At 41.6% G+C, this 20659-nt stretch overlaps 1 protein-coding gene across 1 annotated transcript in view; it reads left to right on the forward strand.

Moving 5' to 3' along the window:
* The first annotated feature begins 463 nt into the window (after window positions 1-463).
* LOC125091443 (FAU ubiquitin-like and ribosomal protein S30) overlaps window positions 464-20659 on the forward strand; it is a 74794-nt gene continuing 54598 nt past the window's right edge. Inside the window, exon 1 of the mRNA XM_047715098.1 lies at window positions 464-892. Within this exon, the coding sequence (XP_047571054.1) occupies window positions 467-892 (426 nt within the window). The 5' untranslated portion in view covers window positions 464-466. The remainder of the gene's footprint in view (window positions 893-20659) is intronic.

Raw genomic sequence — 20659 nt, forward strand, 5'->3', positions numbered from 1 at the left:
GTTAGCATCCAAAATGTATAAAGAACTTAATACAACTCAACACCGAACACGCAAATAACCCATTTAAAAATGCGCAGAATGGGGCTCCTGGGAGGCTCAGTGGGTTAAGCCACTGCCTTCGGCTCAGGTCATGATCTCGGGGTCCTGGGATCGAGTCCCGCATCGGGCTCTCTGTTCAGCAGGGAGCCTGCTTCCCTTCCTCTCTCTCTCTGCCTGCCTCTCTGCCTACTTGTGATCTCTCTCTGTCAAATAAATAAATAAATAAAAATCTTTTAAAAAAAATAAAAAATAAATAAAAATGCGCAGAAAACATGAACAGACATCTCTGCAACGAAGACATCCAGATGGCCAGCAGACACATGAAAAGATGCTCAACATCTCTCCTCATCCCTCCTCAACAGGGAAATGCAGATCAAAGCCCCAGTGAGGTGGCAGGGGCTGTGGTGGCCACAGGTGGGTAGCTGACATGCAGCTCCTTGTCCAAGCCCAGGAGCTACATACTCTCAAGGTGACCGGCCAGGAGGTGGTCACCCAGATCAAGGCTCCTGTAGCCTCACTGGAGGGCATCGCTCCAGAAGCTCAAGTTGTGCTCTTGGCAGGCACACCATTAGAGGATAAGGCTACCCTGGGTCGGTGTGGAGTGGAGGCTCTGATCACCCCAGCAGTAGCCGGCCACATGCTTGGAGGTGAAGTCCATGGTTCCCCAGCCCATGCCAGGAGAGTAAGAGGGCAGACTCCCAAGGCGGCCAAACAGGACAAACAGAAGGAGACAGGCCGAGCCAGGCGGTGGATGTATACAACCGGCGCTTTGTCAATGTTGTTGCCCACCTTTGGCGAGAAGAAAGGCCCCAGTGCCAATTCTAAAATCCATTGTAGTCCTGGCTTTCCCCCAGTAAGGCCACTTAGTCCGGTCAAAACACACACACACATATGACACAATGAGATATCATCTCACACCTGTCAGAATGGCGAAAATAACACAAGAAACAAGAAGCGTTGATGAGGATGTGGAGAAAAAAGAACCCTTGTGCCCTGTTGATAGGAATGCAAACTTGTGCAGCCACTGTGGGAAACAGGATGCAGGTTCCTCAAAAAAATGAAGAATAGAATTACCATATGATCCAGTAATTCTACTACTGGGTATTCACCCAATGAATATAAAAACACTAACTCACAAATATATCTATGTTCCCCTATGTTGATTGCAGCATTATTTACAATAGTCAAGACATGGAAGCAGCCCAGGTGTCCATTGATAGGGGAATGGATAAGGAAGATGTGATATATATATATACACATATATATATCATACATTATATATACAATATTCTATTGCACATCTATATATGTATAATAGAATATTACTCAGCCATAAGAAAGAATGAAATCTTGCCATTTGCAACAACGTGGATGCAGTTAGAGAGCATAATGATAAGTGAAGTGAATCAGTCAGAGAAAGACGAATACCGTATGATTTCCCTTACAAGTAGAATTTTTGAAACAATGAATGAGCAGAGGGGAAAAAAAAGAGACAGACCAAAAAACAGACTCTTAACTACAGAGAACAAACTGGTGGTGACCAGACGGGAGGTGGGTGGGGGAATGGGTGAAACAGGTGAAAGGGGTTAAGAGTACACTTACCATAATTAGCACTGAGACATGTATGGAATTGTTGAATCACTATATTGTATACCTAAAACTAATATAACATTGTATGTTCACTATACTGGATTTAAAGTTTTTTTTTAAAATAAATAAAAACAATTAGCTATGGTTCTCATGAACCCTTCAATATTATTTTCTGATTTTGGTGTAAGGCCAGCTTAAAAAGAACTATCTAACCTTCAATATTGAATGTTAGAGTCAGAGCCCCCTGTAATTTGAGGAGAGCTTAAATAGTTTTTATACGGAGAGGAAATTCACATAAAATTAACCATTTGAGAGTAAACAATTAAGTGGTTTACAATACTGTATACCCACTGGCACTATGTAGTTCCAAAATGTCTCATCAGCACAAATGGAAACCCCATCCCCATTAAATAGTTGCTCCCAAATTCCCATCCCCTACCCCCGGCAACTGCTAATCTGGTTTCTGTTTGTTTGGATTTGCCTATTCTAGACATTTCACAGAAGCGGAATCCAGCAACCTGTGACCTTTTGCGTCTGGCTGTTTCACTGAACAACGTTATCAAGTTCATCCATGTTGTAGCATGTATCTCTCCGTATTTTATTCCTTTTGTGTGGCCGAATCAGATTTCGCAGCAAGTGTACACCATACTTCGCTTATTCATTCATCTATTGATGAGTTTTGGGGGCTGTTTCTTTCCAGCTGTTGAGTTAGACTTTTAGCAGTTCAATCAAGCGGCAAAACCCCTGCCTATCTCCCTCCATTCCACACGATGAGCTTAGCTACCCTAGAGAAAGGACTGTGACTGCTTTAAGCATCTTGTGGCACTTGGCTGTCTTTCCCAGAACCGTCTTTTTTTATCTGCAAGCCAAGGACAAATCTGTCTCATCCCCCCAAGCCTCCGCAATAGAAAAATTAATCCATCCCCACAGCATAAACCACTCCTTTCCTTCCTCTGCCTCCCTGCTGACCAGCCCTTCCCTGAAGAGGGAGCTTTTCAACCTCTGCTTTTGCTTTTCCGAAATTTTCCATCTGTAATTTGCCGGCTGTGCATTTGGTCCTGTGCAAGCGATCTGATACATGCAAGAGCATTTTTTTTCTGATCTAAACTCTCCCTTAAAAATAGTTTGATATTATATAACTCAGCTACTCCTTAGCATCACTTGAACAACACATTTAAACAGAACTCATATGAACCACGTTTCAGCTTTTCCCTCCGCCTGCCGACCTCCCTGCTCCATCATGGTTGGCCGGCCTTACGTCTGGCTTTAGGAAGTAAACTTAAAGTAAGCTTAAGTCTGGATTTACTCAAAGAGTGTATTTTAGTTAAGTAAACAAATTCCTACAGATGTTATGTTTCTGACATAGCAGGATGCATCAATCCAGGTAAGCTGCTCATTTCTTCTTTTGAAGTGCCATGAAGATTGAGTATATGGTGAGAAGTACAGGTCAGTAGGGTCAGACTTCTGCAGTGGCCCTCAAGTCACACTGTGGCAACAGCTATCTTCTCTGGACATCGGCATAAGAGCAATATCCTTCATACTTCTACTCAAGACAACCTTACTTCTGGACGTTCCTCAGCCCTGTATTGCACTAAAGAAATAATTATAGGGGCGCCTGGGTGTCTCAGTGGGTTAAGCCTCTGCCTTTGGCTCAGGTCATGATCCCAGGGTCCTGGGGTCCAGCCCCGCATGGGGCTCCTTGCTCAGTGGGGAGCCTGCTTCTCCCTCTGCCTGCTGTTCCCTCTGCTTGTGCTCTCTCTGACAAATACATAAATAAAATCTTTTTTTAAAAAAAGGAAAGAAATAATTGTCATTAGGATTCTAAAATCGGAGGGAACAGTGTGGATCTCTCCTTACACAGTGCTGGTTTACCCAATAGACAGTCTAAGCACATGCTTGCAAACCTGGGGCACCAACTTTTTGGGGGTTGGTGGGAGAATTTGGTCCTCATTATTTTATATAAGGCATCAAGATAGTCATTGTGGGAAAAATAGAATATGTCTTTGAGTCCTGTATACTTCGTTGATGGTATATTGTTATTTTATTTTAAAGTTATCATAGAGTAAAACTGACACTTTGGTGTGCTACATGTTTTAGCAATGAAATTTCTGACCAGATCTTTGGACTCATTTACTTACTTTTTTTCCTCTTTGATGTGAGGTTGTGCTTGAGGGAATGAATGGACTTATAGTTTACTGTATGTAGTTTACTATGATAGATATATGGGGGAAAAAAAACCTATATACAAGGGAGGGAGCAATAGGACCAAATGTATTAAGGCAGGAAAACACAGGGAATGGTCAGTAAAGGGGAGTAGTCCAATTTTCAAAAAAGTATTTTATTTACTTATTTGACAGAGGAGAGAGAGCACAAGCAGGGGAGCAGCAGGCAGAGAGAGAAGCAGGCTCCCCACTGAGCAGAGAGCTCAACGTGGGGCTCGATCCCAGGTACCTGGGATCACGACCTGAGCTTAACCACAGACACTTAACCGACTGAGCCGCCCAGGCGCCCCGGAAGTGGTCCAATTTGATCAAAGTAGAACATGGGATGCCCAAAGAGAGTAAAGTAAGATACTTCAGGAAGCGTTTGTTCACTTGGGTGCACAGCAGAGCTAATTATGGTGTCACTGTCCATACTTGGCTGAGCTGGTGAGTTTTATTGATAGAGATAAAAGTCTTTGCTCCACAGGCCCACAGAGCAGCCGGAACCTGCCAGCTTTCTCTCCAAGGTGCTCCAGAGGAAGCCCTTGGATTTGTTCAGGGCATCACAGCGTTTCCATAAACAAATGAGGCTCTTCTACCGATTAAGGGGCACAAGCTACTTCAGATACAAGCGTGTGCAGTTGAAGAGTACTGAGTGCTAATGTAGTAAGTTGGGGCTTGAGTCTGTTTAAATAGACCAACAATCTCCGTGGGTCTAATTTTCCAAAAGGGTGATCCTGTCTGGTATTTCTGGGATTCTTTGGAACAAGAGACATTTCAATAGCTCTCTCTCCAGCCTTGCCAAAGTGAGGGTGTTTAGAGATTCTGACACCAGTAACAGACATTCTATCCACCTATGTCTTTTTTTTTAAAGATTTTATTTACTTATTTGACAGAGACAGACACAGTGATAGAGGGAACACAAGCAGGGGGAGTGGGAGAGGGGAAAGCAGTCTTCCCACGGAGCAGGGAGCCCGATGCGGGGCTCGATCCCAGGACCCCAAGTTCATGACCTGAGCCGAAGGCAGATGCTTAACAACTGAGCCACCCAGGTGCCCCCCAACTCTATGTCTTGCTACTGAAGAGGGACCAAGCTTAAATGATCACATGGAGGGTGAAGTGGAAATGTGGGTTCAATTGTGAAATGGCAAAGATCATTTACAGCATTTACTTTTTCAGAAGTGTCAAAAATTTTTATTTGGGGGCCCCTGGGTGGCTCAGTCGGTTAAGCAGCTGACTCTTGAGCTCAGCTCAGGTCTTGATCTTGGGGTGGTGAGTTCAAGCCCCATGCTGGGCTCCATGCTGGGCCTGTAACCTTGTTAAAAAGAAAAAAAACAACTTTTGATTTTCCCACGTGTAACTGTTTTTGCTATTTTAAGGCTCGCCCGGTTTAGAAACGAAATTTCTACAAAAGTTGATTCATTTGAATATCTGCTTTAATTCATTTATTCAGTCAACAAATATTAGCTGAATATCCACTATGTGCCAGGCCCTATTCTAAGTCTCGGGGTAAGGCATGAGCAAAACCAAGTCTCCTGCCTTCATGGAACTTGTGGCCTGGCGAGGCACAGGTAATAAATTAGTCAACACATAGGTATCCTATCATCACATGGTGATAATTACTAGAAGGAAAAATTTTTTTAAAAGATTTTATTTATTCATTTGACAGACAGAGATCACAAGTAGGCAGAGAGGCAGGCAGAGAGAGAGAGGAAGGGAAGCAGGTTCCCTGCTGAGCAGAGAGCCTGACGCGGGCTCCATCCCAGGACCCTGAGACCATGACCTGAGCCGAAGGCAGAGGCTTAACTCACTGAGCCACCCAGGCACCCCTAGAAGGAAAATTAAGGCGGGATGAGGGGATAAAGTGAATTTTATGTCAAGTCAGGGGCAGCCTCTCTTAGCTGGTGATGTGTGATGAGAGACATCAATGTAGTGAAAAGGTAAACTTTGCAAAGGTCCAAGTCAAGAACATTCCAGACCATGAGAGCAGCAAATCTGAAGGTCCTGAGGCAAGAATATGTTTGGCATGTTCTGACAAGGACAAGAGCATGCCCAGAGCAGGATGTTCAAAGAAGTGAGACAAGAGGTCTGAGAAGTAGTCAGGATAACAAACATATTGGCCCATGATTCAGATTTTGGATTTGGTTCCGAAGAGATTGGAACCCATTGAAAAAGGTTCACATGATGTGATTCACAGTCTAAAAAGCCCTCTGCTTTCTCCATCTGTGTATAAGTTAAAACTGTCTCCCCTGATTCCTGATGACCAGTTGACATGGCCTCCTGAAAATCCCAAGTTGTCTTATTTTAGACAAGGTGAACTTGGCCTTAAGTGCAGACACTGGGAGAACTCAGTACGATTCCAGTTCTCTGCCTATAGTGTTGTTCTCTTTGTGTCTTCCTTCCTGGGAGACATGGTCCAAGTCCCCTCATCCACAGCTGCCTGAAAGGGCCCTACTCAGCTTTAAGGACACATACCCCTTGTGCAACTCCGGTGGTTCTTGTCCCTAAGCCTGTCGGATGGATGGCTATTGTCCCTACATCATTGTTAAAACCTGGTGGCATTTCATTACTTGGGCTCTCCAAAAGAATTACTGACCCAATCAGTGGTGACGCTCCTGATGCTTAGAGACTGTCCTATTGCCTTGCTCTGACATGTCTGGTATCAAAATTCCCCCAGTGATTGCGGCAAAAGCCCCTTTTTCTTTTCCTCCAAAAGGATAAGCACATACCTGGATAGGCTTATAACATAACTTAGAACCTAGAGTCCTAAAATTGCCACATTGTTCCAGGAATAGCTTTCATTCTGGTTTTTCTTTTTTTCCCTGTCTCAGAGAAAAACCGAGAAATGAAGTTTCTTACCAACCAAATGGTAGAACCAGATTTAGAATTGAGAAAGAGCTATTTGTGAAAAGTATGAATCTATGTCATTATATGTGGCTTTGTGGCTAAAGATATACTAATTTGCCATTTAAAATTTCCCCTTCCTCAGTGCCGAGACTCTCAACTTTGCTGACATTTATTCAGATCCTATTTTTGCTTATCGTTTTTTAAGTAAACTCTACACCTAGTGTGGGGCTTGAACTCACAACCCCAAGATCAAAAGTCACATGTTCTACCGACTGAGCCAGCCAGGTGCCCCTTAGATCCTATTTTTAAAAAGAAGCTTCCCCCTACCGCTTTTATTTGAAAATATATTTAAAATCTGCAACTCCTCAGGAAAAATATGGAGAGGGCTTTACTTTTGTTGCAGGCATTAGATAACTAAATAACCAAGACTAGCATTAGCTTGAACTTTACCTTGGAATGTGTCCACGAGGAGGAAAGAAAGCCAGACTAATCTTGACTTTCTCTCCTCCAGCTTTTTGTATTAAAGACCCTCTGACACAAGTAAGTGAAAGCTTTTCCATGCTTATAGCAGCGATGGTCCATCTTGAACTTCTGCGCACTCAGAATGGAGATTTTGCCCCGATCCCTGACTCGTCTTCCTCCCCTTTTTTCAGTCACTGTTTTACTTCATTTGGATTCCTTATCATTCAAACCACATTATTTGGGAGGATGAACTATGGGTTGAATCCGACTGATTGTCAGTTCTGATTTGGGAGGAAGGTTTATGAGACTCAACAGGGCTCTAGCTCATTGTTCAGTATTCCAAGAAATATCATTGCTCTGATTCTCAAGGTTTTCAAAATCTGACAAAGAATGTTGGACAGCTAATACATTTCAGCCATGTTATTTCAGAGCAGGTCTCTTTAGAGACTGGTGGATGTCCCCCATCACTCCCCAAAGCTGACTTTGGCTATAATAAGGTTTATTTAAGTAAAATAAAGTCAGCTAACTGAAGATTAGCCTCCACATGCCTTTGCTACAATGCAAAGTCTACAGTCACCCCGAAGTCAAAATTTGGCAAACTTTGCAACATACGGTGTCACACCACTGACTTTTATTATTTTGGAAAGGGAATAAGCATGAGCCAGGTGCACAAAGAGAACTCTTTCTCTCTCTCTGCTCAGAAATTTTCTCCCAGGCAATCTACAGATGGAGTTAATATGGTCATCTTAAAATGAAAATATCCCATGGATAGGTTAAATATATTGCCTTTGATTTTAGGGAACAAGTGGGTTGTTAGGGGTTAGAGCTGAGATTAGCACAATTTTTCTGTAACAATCCAGATAGTAAATATTTCATTCTTTGTGGGCCAGATGGTCTCTGCTACAACTACTTAATTCTGCTTGCTGTGGTATGAAAGCAGTCATAACACATAGCTGAATGGGCATGGCTGTGTTCCAATAAAACTTTATTTACAAAAACAAAGTGGTCTGAGTTTGGCCCCTGTTCCATAGTTTGTTGAACGCTAGATGATAAGGCTTAATTAGAGTAGAGCATAGGTTCCTTGGCACAATTATTTCAGCACAGCTAGGGACATCATGAAATTATTGGACAACTAAGAGAATGCCTTGAGGTCGGGTGGCTACTTTATAATTTTGCCATCGATCTACTCAGAGTCACCTCATCTGCTCCTTTTAGGCTGGAGGCTAAAACAGTAGAAACTGTGGATATTTCTTTTCATTGATCTTGTTCTCATAATTCCCTTAGAAATAACGAGACCCAACATTTTTATACATTAGAATTTCTAGATGTCTTGCCGACAGCACATTTCATAAAGCACCCATTGACCCTAAAAATGATTTTTATAGGAGCAATTTAAAGTCAAATAAATAGAATTCATTTCAATGCATCTCACTCCAGTGTATAATTTTGCACTTGGCCAAACATCACGTTCCATTGTCAAGCTTTTTCAAACTCATGTAAATAGTTTGGCACACGTACTAAGACATGTATTTGTTTATTACTTTATATTATAATAACCGTGTATAACTATTCTGTTTTTCCACTGGGGCCTAGGGGGAACTATCCTTCAATGAGCACTTTCACATCTGTTTTCTCATTTAATAAAATTTAATTATATTTGCAGATGAATCATAGGGAAGATAAAGTTACTTGCCCAAGGTCACCCAGCTAGTTAAGAGTGCAGCCAAACTTCCAAAACAGGTCTGTTTGACTACAGAGGTTTTGCCTTTTCCACTACATCACAATTGCCTACAGGAAGCTACTTGTAGTTCTTGGCGGGCTTTATCTTTTTTTTTTTTTTTTTAATCCAAGCTATTTTCAAGTAAATCAAAGGAGAACTGAGTAACACAGTATTTAGTTCTTCTCATATATTTTGGAAGTACATATTTTCAAAGGGAGATATGGTGGATGCTTTTGTTTAAACAACCATGGTTCTATGACTAGAATATTTCCAAATAAGGGTGACTTCCAAAAATTATTTGCTTTCTTGGCAGTCTTCATACATTCTTTGTGAATGCAACTAGATTTCCCATCTTCCCTTGTTTAGGAAAGAATCATATGTTAATAACATTTTTTGAAAGGTGTGGCTTGGTGATATTCTTTTCAGATTTGAAATAGCTGAACTTCCTGGCATCATAAGTTCAAGTCGTGGAGAAGCCAGCTCATACTAAGTTCAACATTCCAAAATTGATTTTTGTTTGGGTATAGCTTTGTGTAGCCCTGAATGTGCATATGAGTTAGGGGTAGAAGTTACTGCCCAAATCTTAAGATACAGTTATTTAAGCCTTTTTATCATATATGGGATAAATTCCCTTCTGTTGGAATTTTCTTTTTTTTCTCTCTTTCTCTTGGGCAGAGCAAAAAACACTACAGTGAATCATTGCATGATTAAAAAAAAAAAGGTGGGGCTGGGAGAATTGACCCATAAAATGGCTATAGCCTATATGACTCTCAGACCTCAATCAAAATACTGTTGTGCAAATTGGAAGAGGAGGTGAACCATGAGAGACTATGGACTCTGAAAAACAATCTGAGGGTTTTGAAGGGGCAGGGGTTGGGAGGTTGGGGGAACCAGGTGGTGGGTATTAGAGAGGGCACGGATTGCAGGGAGCACTGGGTGTGGTGCAAAAACAATGAATACTGTTATGCTGAAAAGAAATAAAAAATTAAAAATATATATATATAACTACTTTCCCTCACATCTGTATTTCAGACGTTGAGCATCAAAGGCTCAATGATAGGGGGCTTTTGGGGAAAAAAAACTCCACTAACTTCAATCCTTCTTAGGATCTTCTCAAGGTTGGGGGCGCCTGGCTGGCTCAGTGGGTTAAGCCTCTGCCTTTGGCTCCGGTCATGATCTCAGGGTCCTGGGATCGAGCCCCGCATTGGGCTCTCTGCTCAGCAGTGAGCCTGCTTCCTCCTCTCTCTCTGCCTACTTGTGATCTCTCTCTCTTTAAAAAAAAAAAAGGATCTTCTCAAGGTTGTCAATATCACACCGTCAACCTCTTAAATGGTGCCAAGGTGTTGGGGGAGGGTAATCGGGGAGATAGCAGTGATGAGATGAAAGGACGGGCATGTAGTTATCCATCAGAGGTCGATATAGGTTACTGGTAAGGTGTCCACTCTCCTGGCCCACATGGTTTCTTTGAGTCAGAGATCTTTGGCTTCCTTCCTACTGCCCTTGGGGCCCAGAAAATTTTGTCATCTTCATATGTAGACCTGTGTGGAGAGAACAGCTCACAGCCATTTTTTTCTAGGGTCTGGATGCTTCCTTGCTACAAGTGCTATGAAATGAAGTAAAAGATCCTTGGTTGTCTTAGACTATGGACTCTGAAAAATGATCTGAGAATTTTGAAGGGGTGGGGGGTGGGAGGTTGGGGGCACCAGGTGGTGGGTATTGTAGAGGGCACGAATTGCATGGAGCACTGGGTGTGGTGCAAAAATAATGAATACTGTTATGCTGAAAAAAAAAATTAAAAAAAAAATTAAAAAAAAAAAAAAAGATCCTTGGTTGTCTTGAAGAATTTCTTATGTTTCGACTTCATTCCTCTCCCCCCGCTTGGAAGAATCCATTTCTAGTGTGAAGAAAAGCCTTTTCCCTTTCTCTGTTTTAAAGGACTTCTATCCCTGTGGGATTTCTTCCTCTATGAGCTTAGACTTTTTGAATCCCTGAAATTGCAAGCTCCTTCTGTTTTTTGCTAAGGTGCCCTCCCTCTTTCCCTTCAGGCGATGAGAACAGAGCCAGCCATCTGCTTGGATGGAGGGAAGAGGAAGGGGCAAATATACTGACAACAGAGAGTTGAAGTCTCAAAATACCTGTTCACCTTATTCATTATAACCAATAAATCGTTTTTCTGTGAAATTTTCCCAGGACATGGCACACTTTGGTTTGGGGTGCGGAAAGAACAGTGATATGGTGACTTTCATAAAAGCCAAGTCCTTAAAAGCCTCCCACTGTTCTCAGGTGTGGCCACGGTGGTGAACAAAGAGATGCTCTTGTGTATTTCGACTTCTTTTAAAACAAAACAAAACAAAACAAAACTGTATGGTGACTAACATAATAAAAACAATTTAAAAAATACTTAAGTATTTGAGAGAGAGAAAGAGAGAGAGAGAGAAAGAGAGAGAGAGAGAACACAAACAGAGCGGGAGGGGCAAAGGAAGAAAGGAAGCAGACTGTCCGCTGAGCAGGGAGCCCGATGCGGGGCTCAATCCCAAGACCCTGAGATCATGACCTGAGCTTAAGGCAGATGCTCATTGACTGAATCACCCAGGCACTCCTTAACTTTTCCTTCTCAGCATAGAAGAGCTTTCTGGAAGCTGTCTTTGCTTGCCAACCTCAGCAGCTGGGCTGTCCTCCCTCTGGGCTCTCCTCAAGCTTCCCCTTCCTATTGCTCCCTCCTGGCAGGTCCACAGCTCTAGGGAGCAACCAGCTCTCCCTGAAGTCTGCCGTGCGACTAAGGGCCATGTCAACATGAGCTACAGAATCAATCATTTTCGGATGGATTTGGGGTTTTCTAATTATCATTGATACTGATTACAGAACTGCTGATTGGGCCACAACAAAGTAAATAATTTTCAGGCATAAGACCACCAAAACAGCCAGACATGTTGTACTGAAAGAAATGCAGCTCAGAAACCAAGACTCAGGAAAGTTAAAGGGCTGATCTAGGTTCAAACAGCAAGTTCATGAATGTGATTAAAAGCCACCCCTGAGAACCCTGTTAAGGGCAGAGTTGTGATCACATTCAAATACATTGCAAAAGACTCTCCCGCTCTTTGATGACTCTAATAAAACCACAGCAGTGGCTGATAAAACAACACCATATAACAATGGTCCACATGGGTTCTAGACCCTGACCACTGAGTTCCTAAGCTAGTGTCACCACTTAGAAACTATGAAATTGGGCCTTGTTACTTTTCCTCTCTGTGCCTCAGGGTCCTCATTTGTAAGGTGGGAATAATAATAGCACCTGCTTCATGGCTTGTTAGGAAGTTTGAATGAATTAATACATATAAAAGCACTGAGGATAACATTTGCCTCATGTGGGCATTTATATTATTTGTTACTATGAAATTACCATTACTTCAGAATAATATCCCAGTGATGCATCTAGAGAAGATAAATGTGCATGTGAAGATTGAAGGACATCAGAACAGAGTCTGTAATCACCACGGAACTGGGCTAATCACTTACTCACTTGTTAAACATGCAGGGAAATCATGGGTTCATTATGCTGTAATAATTTTAATAGCAGTGTGTCTGAAAACTGTAATGTGACTTGGAGACTTTGTTTTTAATAATATATGATTATAATGTGTTTGAAATGCTTCTCTTTCATAGTGTGTTAAGAGAGTAAAATGATGGAAGGGACATAAATACTATTATAACTAGCAACTGAAAACTACAAATGAAAGCAATAAAAAAATTAAAAAATTTAAAAAATTAAACTGAAACCAATAATAAAATACCATGATTCCTCTACCATCAATAACCAAAAACATGTTTAAGAGTTGTTGGATATGTTTTGAAATGATATCCTAGGGGTGCGTGGCTTACACGGTCAATTGGGCAACTTGGTTTCGGCTCAGGTCGTGATCTCATGGGTCGTGAGATTGAGCTCCACAACGGGCTCTACGCTCAGCACAGAGTCTGCTTGAATTACTCTTTCCCTCTCAGTCTGCTCCTCCCCCCTGCCCCATGCACTCTCTCTCAAAAATAAATAAATAAAATCTTTTTAAAAAATAAAATAAATAAGTAAATAAATCTTTAAAAAAAAAAAAGGAATGCTATTCTAATACTTGGCTGCAGTTTAGAGAGTTAACTTGAAAAAAGTATTCCAGGAAACAATATTTCTTAAAATGTTGGAAATTGTCTCTTTGACATCATAATCCCAATTCTAAAGTTTATCTTAAGAAAACAAATATGTAACCAAAATTAATATTTATCTACATAAATTCTGTTTTTAAGTTTAAATTAGGAATTAGAGGTAACCTAAAAGCTCAACAATTGAATGGCAATAAATAACGATACACCCATAAAAAGACATATCATACAGGATTAGAAGTCATGCTTTTAAGAAACGTTTAATGGCACAGAGGAGAGTGCTCATGGTGTAATGCCAAGTGACTGAAGTAGGAGGAGGAGACCTGCATATACAGAAGCTCAGAAATTATGTTTAGTTGTCTCTAGTAGAACCCTGACTAGAGTAGGTTATTTAAATAGGGTTTTATTTTTTCTCATCTAATAAAAAAATGTGGAGATAGAATGTCCAGAGCTTGTGCCTTGTCTCCACAACATCATCTATGTCCCAGGCTCCTTCTGTCTTTACATTTACCATCCTTGGCCTGTGGCTTTTGTCCTTATGCTTGTCACCTCAAGGTCACAAGATGGCTGCTCCATATCCAGCCCCACATGCTTGCTCCAGGTCAGGAGGAAAAAAAAAAAAAGAAAGAAAAGAAATAGCAAGGGGAAACTGATGCTGAAGCAAGTCAAATGTTGCCAGAAACCTCCAGTAAACTCTCCCTTACGTCTCATTCATTTAGAACTATGACACACGATTACGCCTAACTTCAAAGAACACTGGAAAACACTAGTTTTTAGCTAAGAACATTGCTATACTGGGTGGAATTGGATTTCTTCAGTATGAAAGAGGGAGAGAATGCATATTAGACTACTAATAGGATTTCTTATATCTGGTGCTACTATAGTTTAAAAAAAATATAACACAAACAGCTATCCTTTTATTCTCTTGCCCAGATAAAAGACCGCAGCACTATATACCAAAATGTTAACAATGTTCATATTTTAGTGGTGGGATTCCATGTGTTCTTAATCTTATTTACAATTTTCTGTACAGTTTGTCTTGCAATGGCTTGACTTATGGTTTCTCTACTTTATGATGGTGCAAAAGCATTAAACATTCAGTAGAAACCATATTTGGAGTTTTGACTTTTAATCTTGTCTAGCAATAATGTGGTACAATCCTCTCTTGTGATGTGGGGCAGTGGTAGCTCCCAGTCAGTCATTGATCTCAAGAGTAAACATCTGATACCCTTACACCCATTCTGTATAACCACCCTGCTTTTCACTTTTGGTACAGTATTCAATGATTTACATGAAATAGTCAACATTATTATATAATAGGCTTTACATTAGATTTACATTTGCCTGACTATAGGCTGATGGAAGTGTTCTGAGCACATAAAAGGTAGGTGTGGCTCAGCTATAACGTTGGGTAGGTTAGGTGCATTAAATGTGTTTTCGATACATTACATTACATTAAATGTGGTTTTGATTTATGATAGTTTCATCTTATGATGGGATTGTTGGAACATAACCCCATTGTAAGTCACTGAAGACCCGTGTTCTGCAAGTCTTCTATAGTAAACATATCCTACTCTCATAATCAGATAAAAAGCAATTTTTAAACAAAAATTTACATATATTTCATTTCTGCTGTGTTTATAATAGCCAACATTGGGCAAAAAACTTATATATTAATCAGTTGAGGACTAGCTAAAGAATTATGGTATGTTCATACAATAAGACGTCATAAAAGCTGAAAAATGAAATACATCTAAGTATACTGATGCGGAAAAGGCTCATGACATGAGACTTTAAAAAGTAAATTTCAGAACACTACAATCCCATTTGTTTTTTTAAAATACAGAGAAATCTGGACAAGGCAGAGATATCCTTATAAACACTGAAGAGGCTCTCCAAGGCTATTCCCCAGCTATTAAGTTTTCTTGGGGAACAGTATTGAGGGAAGAAAGTATTCTTTATTGTTTTCTAATGAATACTTTTTGTATTTGAACTCCTTTTTACCACAAGAACATAATGTTTTATTACTCAGTCTAAATATATGAAAAATAAACAAAATATTTAAATTAGTCCACTAAAGGTTTGTGGTCTCTAAGGCTCCAAACTTCTGGTTTGGGGACAGGAACTTCTGTTCCTTTTGGGTTGAGTGAAGTATGAGATGTTGCCTTCCACAGCTTCAGAACTGAGCTGTTGAATGATTGAGTGGATATGTCACATGGCTATCAGTGAGGAAAGGGGTCCGAGAGCCCCCAGAACTGGAAGGGTGGTAGCAGACCAAAAGATGGATTGCATTCTAGAAGGCACCTTCAAGCTTTAAACACTAGTAAGGCAAGACTTCAGGACGGAACAGTCGGATCCTTTCAGTTGGTGGTCTTGGATTTCACATGAGTATTTGCTTTAGTTCTCGATTGACAAAATGCTCCTATTGTGGTTTTACGAGCTGTTTATAGCCTTCTTACAGGCTTCTTTCCTGGGAGATAAAGATAAAGTCGGTGGCAGGTGACATCTTGGAGCACACCGCACATGGTCCCTGTTCTCTTTCTGCAACCAGAAGGGCCATGATTACCCCTTGGAATTACTTCAGCTTTAATGTACCCAGCATGCAAAGGGCTTATGGCAAGAGACAAATAGGACCATGCTTCCAAAATGAACTTATTTCCACTTGTGTTGTTTAAATATGCCGAAAACGCTGAAGAATGTGAGACAACATTTTATGTATAAAAGCTCCTGTTGGGAGTGGTTGTAGAAAAAAATGTTTCAACTCAAAACACTGAACTTTTAGCACTTCTGTCAAACCAGCCTCCCCTCCCCGCCCCCCCGCCCCTCTGCCTTTCGTAAGGCAATAAAGTAAAAACAAGCAGCTTCTACTCCCAAGACTGCACATTCTCCTTTTGGCAGCTCTGTGTGCACTTTTGATTTATATGGTTTGTTTAATTAAAAGTATGAAGAATTTTCTTTCTCAAATTCTTTCCCACATTCTTTGATTCCCAGTGTCTAGGCTTCAAGGATTTTTCCATCTGCTTCTCCTAATCACCCAGAGAAATAGGCTCGCCTAACTTCTCTCTTTTTCCTGTTGTGGAGCCCACAATGTGAGAGTAAGAAAGTCTATTACTTGTTTCAGTTTCTGTTTTCTTCTCTGGCTACCTTAGAATCAGATACGAAAATTAACGAATATATACATGAAGTGCTTGAGAAGTCATTAAAGATGCGGGCAACAAAGTATAAAAGGTTCTTTTTCTTTTTTTAAGATTTTATTTATTTGACAGAGAGACAGATCACAAGTAGGCAGAGAGGTAGGCAGAGAGAGAGAGGGAAGCAGGCTCCATGCTGAACAGAGAGCCTGATGCGGGGCTCGATCCAAGGACGCTGGGATCCTGACCTGAGCCAAAGGCAGAGGCTTTAACTCATGGAGCCACCCAGGCGCCCTAAAGTGTTCTAATATTACATTTGTACCCATTGTTTTGCATCTCATCTTGAGGGTTCTGGGGTTCTAGTTAATACTGAAATAGCTTGCCTTTAAAGATTGATCGATCGATTGATTGATTTTAGAGAGAGCACGCTCATGGGGGAGGGGCAGAAGGAGAGGGAGAGGGAGTCTTAAGCAGACTCTGTGCCAAGTGCAGAGCCCGACATAGGGCTGGATCTCACGACCCTGAGATCACGACCTCATCCGAAACCAAGAGCAAACCAAGACAGACAACGGAATGTGGCACCCGGGCGCCCACAAATGGCTTGCCTTTACATTCAATAGTAAGAACAAAAAATTCACAGCATGGGGGGTGGGGAAACACCAGCAATGGTTGGTGCTTCCCTTTCCCTCTTGCAGACTGTGCCAAAGGATCTGTCATTCTTTTACGACCACCTCAGAAGGGGTCATCCGGGTGGTCATCTGTGGGGTCATCCTAGTGGAGGTTTTCTACTGCTATCATCCCACATGGCCACACACTCTGTACTCAAGGCCATCATCTAGACCCACAACGTCCACTTTCTGTAAGAAAGGGTCCTCCCCTGTGGGGAAGACCATCATCCATGCGAATAAGGTCGGGAAGAGCTTCTACTGCTAGGGGCCTCTGAGAAAAGGCCTAAACCTGGGATTCAGGTCCTGCACTTCCCAGCAGCTGAGGTGCCCATCATCATCTGCTAGACCTCTGGGAGTGGGGGTGGGTAGTGACTGGGGACATCCTGAGGCATCTGCAGGGGGCAGGGACTTCCTTGACGGACCCACCGCCTCTGCTCCCAGTCCAGGATGTGGATACTGCTCTGTGGTGACCCTCATCTCCACACCGCCTGAGCAGGAGCTTTTCGAAACTTCCAGGCAGGATGCGTCCTTCCACAACATTCACATCTTAAAGTACAGTAGCCTCCCCCTTGTCTTCAGGGGAATACATTCCAAGACCCCCAGTGGATACCTGAAACCCAGGATATACCTAACTCTATATATCCTTTGTTTTTTTCTCATACATACTTATCCTGAAGTCATTATCTTTCGTGATTCTCCTTAAGTCATTGTTTTATTCTCACAATTCTCTTAATTTATATTCTCTTAATTTATAAATTAGGCACAGAAGAGATTAAGAACCATAAATGGAACAATTAATATACTGTGGTAAAAGTTATGCAAATGTAGCCTGTCTCTCAAAATATCTTACTAGACTATACTCACTCTTCTGGGGATGATGTGAGATGATAAAATGTCTACCTGATGCGATGAAGAGGTGAGAAGAACGTAGGTGTGATGACGTAGTGTTAGGCTACTAGTGTGACCTTCTGACGCTACAATAGAAGGAGTATCTGCTTCCAGATTACAGCTGATGGCGGGTGACTGAAGCCATGGAAAACGACACCAGGACTGAGGGGTGACTGCTTGAAGGGCTCTTGTTCCCTGGACCTGATGGAGAGGACAGTGGACATCTTGATGTTAGGGCCTCACTGTGGGCCAACACTGACCCTGGACACAGGCCATCTCATCATCTCAGACCTCAGATCCTGGTTGCGTGACCTCAGCTACTCAAGGGGACTCCATGCTAGTCCCTTTCATCTAAAATGGGAAACTTCTTCCTTCAGGAGGGAGGCACGTTTTAAGGCTTGAATGAAATAAAAGTTAATTTATAAAGTTAAAAAAATTTAATGTATTTTAGTAAAATCAGCCTCACAACCTTTAAAAAAAATTGTTTCGTGAAACTTTTCACTCATTGAAAACTAGCAATCTGCATTTCACGCTTCCTGAAAGGACAGCTCTATGAATGCTTTCAGGGGTTGTCAAACAAATAGACTTAAGAGATGAATTTATGGCAGCATTCAGGAAACGGGACAAGCCAAACCATGAAATTGCATCCTGTGTCATTTGGGATGCCAGGATGCCTGACTTGCTTACAACTGTTCTGGTAAGCTCTCTTCAGTACTAGTTGAATAACCATTGCTCTTCTTGCTCTCTGTTGATTTCTGACATCTTTGAACAATTATCATTTTCAGAGTTTTGGAACAAAGGGGAAAATGCCTTGGCTCCCATATCGATCCCTTTCAGAGCACTGAACATGTGATTGGAGAGTCCTGCTTCTCCTTTTTCTCCTGAGGACATAGGTATTGAAAAGAGAATTGGCTCTAGCTCACTGGTCTTACCCGTCTGATATACGGTTGCTAATATGATATGATTGGCCAGACAGTTGGGGTATAATGTTGTGGCGGTGTGGCCACAGAATTTTAATTTCTTCCACAGGCTCTTTTGCTACTTTATTACTTTCCCCACTTGGGTCCATTTTTTTTTTTTTTTTATCATTTGTAAGGAAAAAAGTTACAGTCAGATTGTAGCCCTATGGCAGTGCCACATCAGCCATTTTGTGTTCAATTTTCATTTTTGACTGTGATGAAGTCTAAGATTTAAAGCACTGATATGAATCATTCCAAGATGTTCTGCTCCTTAAGACAACATAATAGCCAGACCTTCAGGTTCCCAGTCCGGTTATTAACGTAATTCAACCAGCCAACTAGGCAGGCAGTGATCCAGTCCACTGCTCAGCCACTGAACCCCAACAGAAAGCTCATTTCTTCAGTTATAGCAATCTTGTTTAAAGCTTTATAATTTGCGTAATGCTCTTTTAACAGACTAGTTTTCCAGAGTGCATCTGGAAAGTGTGTCTGGAAAATGGAGATGCTATGGAAAACAGAGAAATAAACCTAGGGAAAAGGGGGATCATCTTCAGATGTGTTCACCATGTTTCCCTCTAGGTCTGTTTTTAGCATTTGACTACAGTCCGTTCAAGTCTACAGGCCATCATTCCTTCCATTCATCTCAAAGCAATTCATCATCATCTCCAAAGTGTGTTTTGATTTATCCGGCTTATGGAAAGGATACACTCAGGGTTGGAGGTGAAATATTATCAGAGACCAGGGCTACAAAAATGAAACTCTTGGCTTTGTTTATGGATGCTCCCCAAGTTCGATCCAGGCTTCTGCCGTATGCCATTCCGTTCCTTTTGTACAAAAACATGCCTTGATTCCCTTGCACAACTGATCAATTCTTCAAAGGCCTCTGAGATTCAAATCAAGTGTCACATCTCCTAGAATGTCTTTCTTGACCTCTCCACCTAGATAATAAATGATATAACAACTCCCATTTTTTAGTACTTCCTGTTAGCCAGAAAATGTCCTGTTTTGGGGGGAGGCTAGGGGGAGGGCAGAGGGAGAGGAAGAGAGAATCTTAAGCAGGCTCCACGCCCAGCATGGAGCCTTACGCAGGGCTCCATCTCACAAGCCCGAGATCGCAACCTGAGCCGAAATCAAGAGTCGGATGCTTAACCAACTGAGCCACCCAGGCACCCCCAGAAAATGTACTGCTTTGAAGTCATTATCCTTTGTGACTCTCCTTAAGTCATTATCTTATTCTCACAACTACATTATGAGACAAATATTAATGAAATCAACCCAAGAGGGAACTGCAGCTTAAAAATATTAAGCAACTTTCCTAAGACTACACAGTTTGTACATGGTAGAGGCAACGAAGTTCTGTGGTCTGTACTTTAAGCTTCTAAAGTATTGTTTTCCAAAGTGTGGCCCATGAAGCACTGATGCTATGGGAGTTGATTTGAGATGGTGTAGGACCTTTTATATGAATACTTTTCCACGTATTCATTTTTGTGAAACATACAGAGAATAAGAAAACAGATCAATTCTCAGCATTTTGCCAAAGTTGCTTCACTTTTTAAATTTATTTTTAAGGATTAAAAAAAATTCTTAATCTCTGCACCCAACATGGGGCTTGAACCTACAACTCCAAGATCAAGACTTGCATCCTTTACCGACTGAGCCAGCCAGGTACCCCACTTCATATTTCTATTTAAAGGAATAAAACATTATATATCCAGTTGAAGATCTCTTTGTCGATCTCCTCCAGATCGAATTCCTTTCCAACCCTCCTTAGAGGTAGCCACTGTCCTGAATTGAATGGACATCATTCCTTTACAAGTTTTTAAACTACGGCCAGGTATGTGTTTTTTTTTAAAGACTTTATTTATTTATTTGACAGACAGAGATCACAAGTAGGCAGAGAGGCAGGCAGAGAGAGAGGAAGGGAAGCAGGCTCCCCGCTGAGCAGAGAGCCCAATGAGGGGCTCGATCCCAGGACCCCGGGATCATGACCCGAGCCGAAGGCAGAGGC

Source organism: Lutra lutra, chromosome X, assembly GCF_902655055.1.
Source record: "Lutra lutra chromosome X, mLutLut1.2, whole genome shotgun sequence".
Taxonomy (NCBI): Eukaryota; Metazoa; Chordata; class Mammalia; order Carnivora; family Mustelidae; genus Lutra; species Lutra lutra.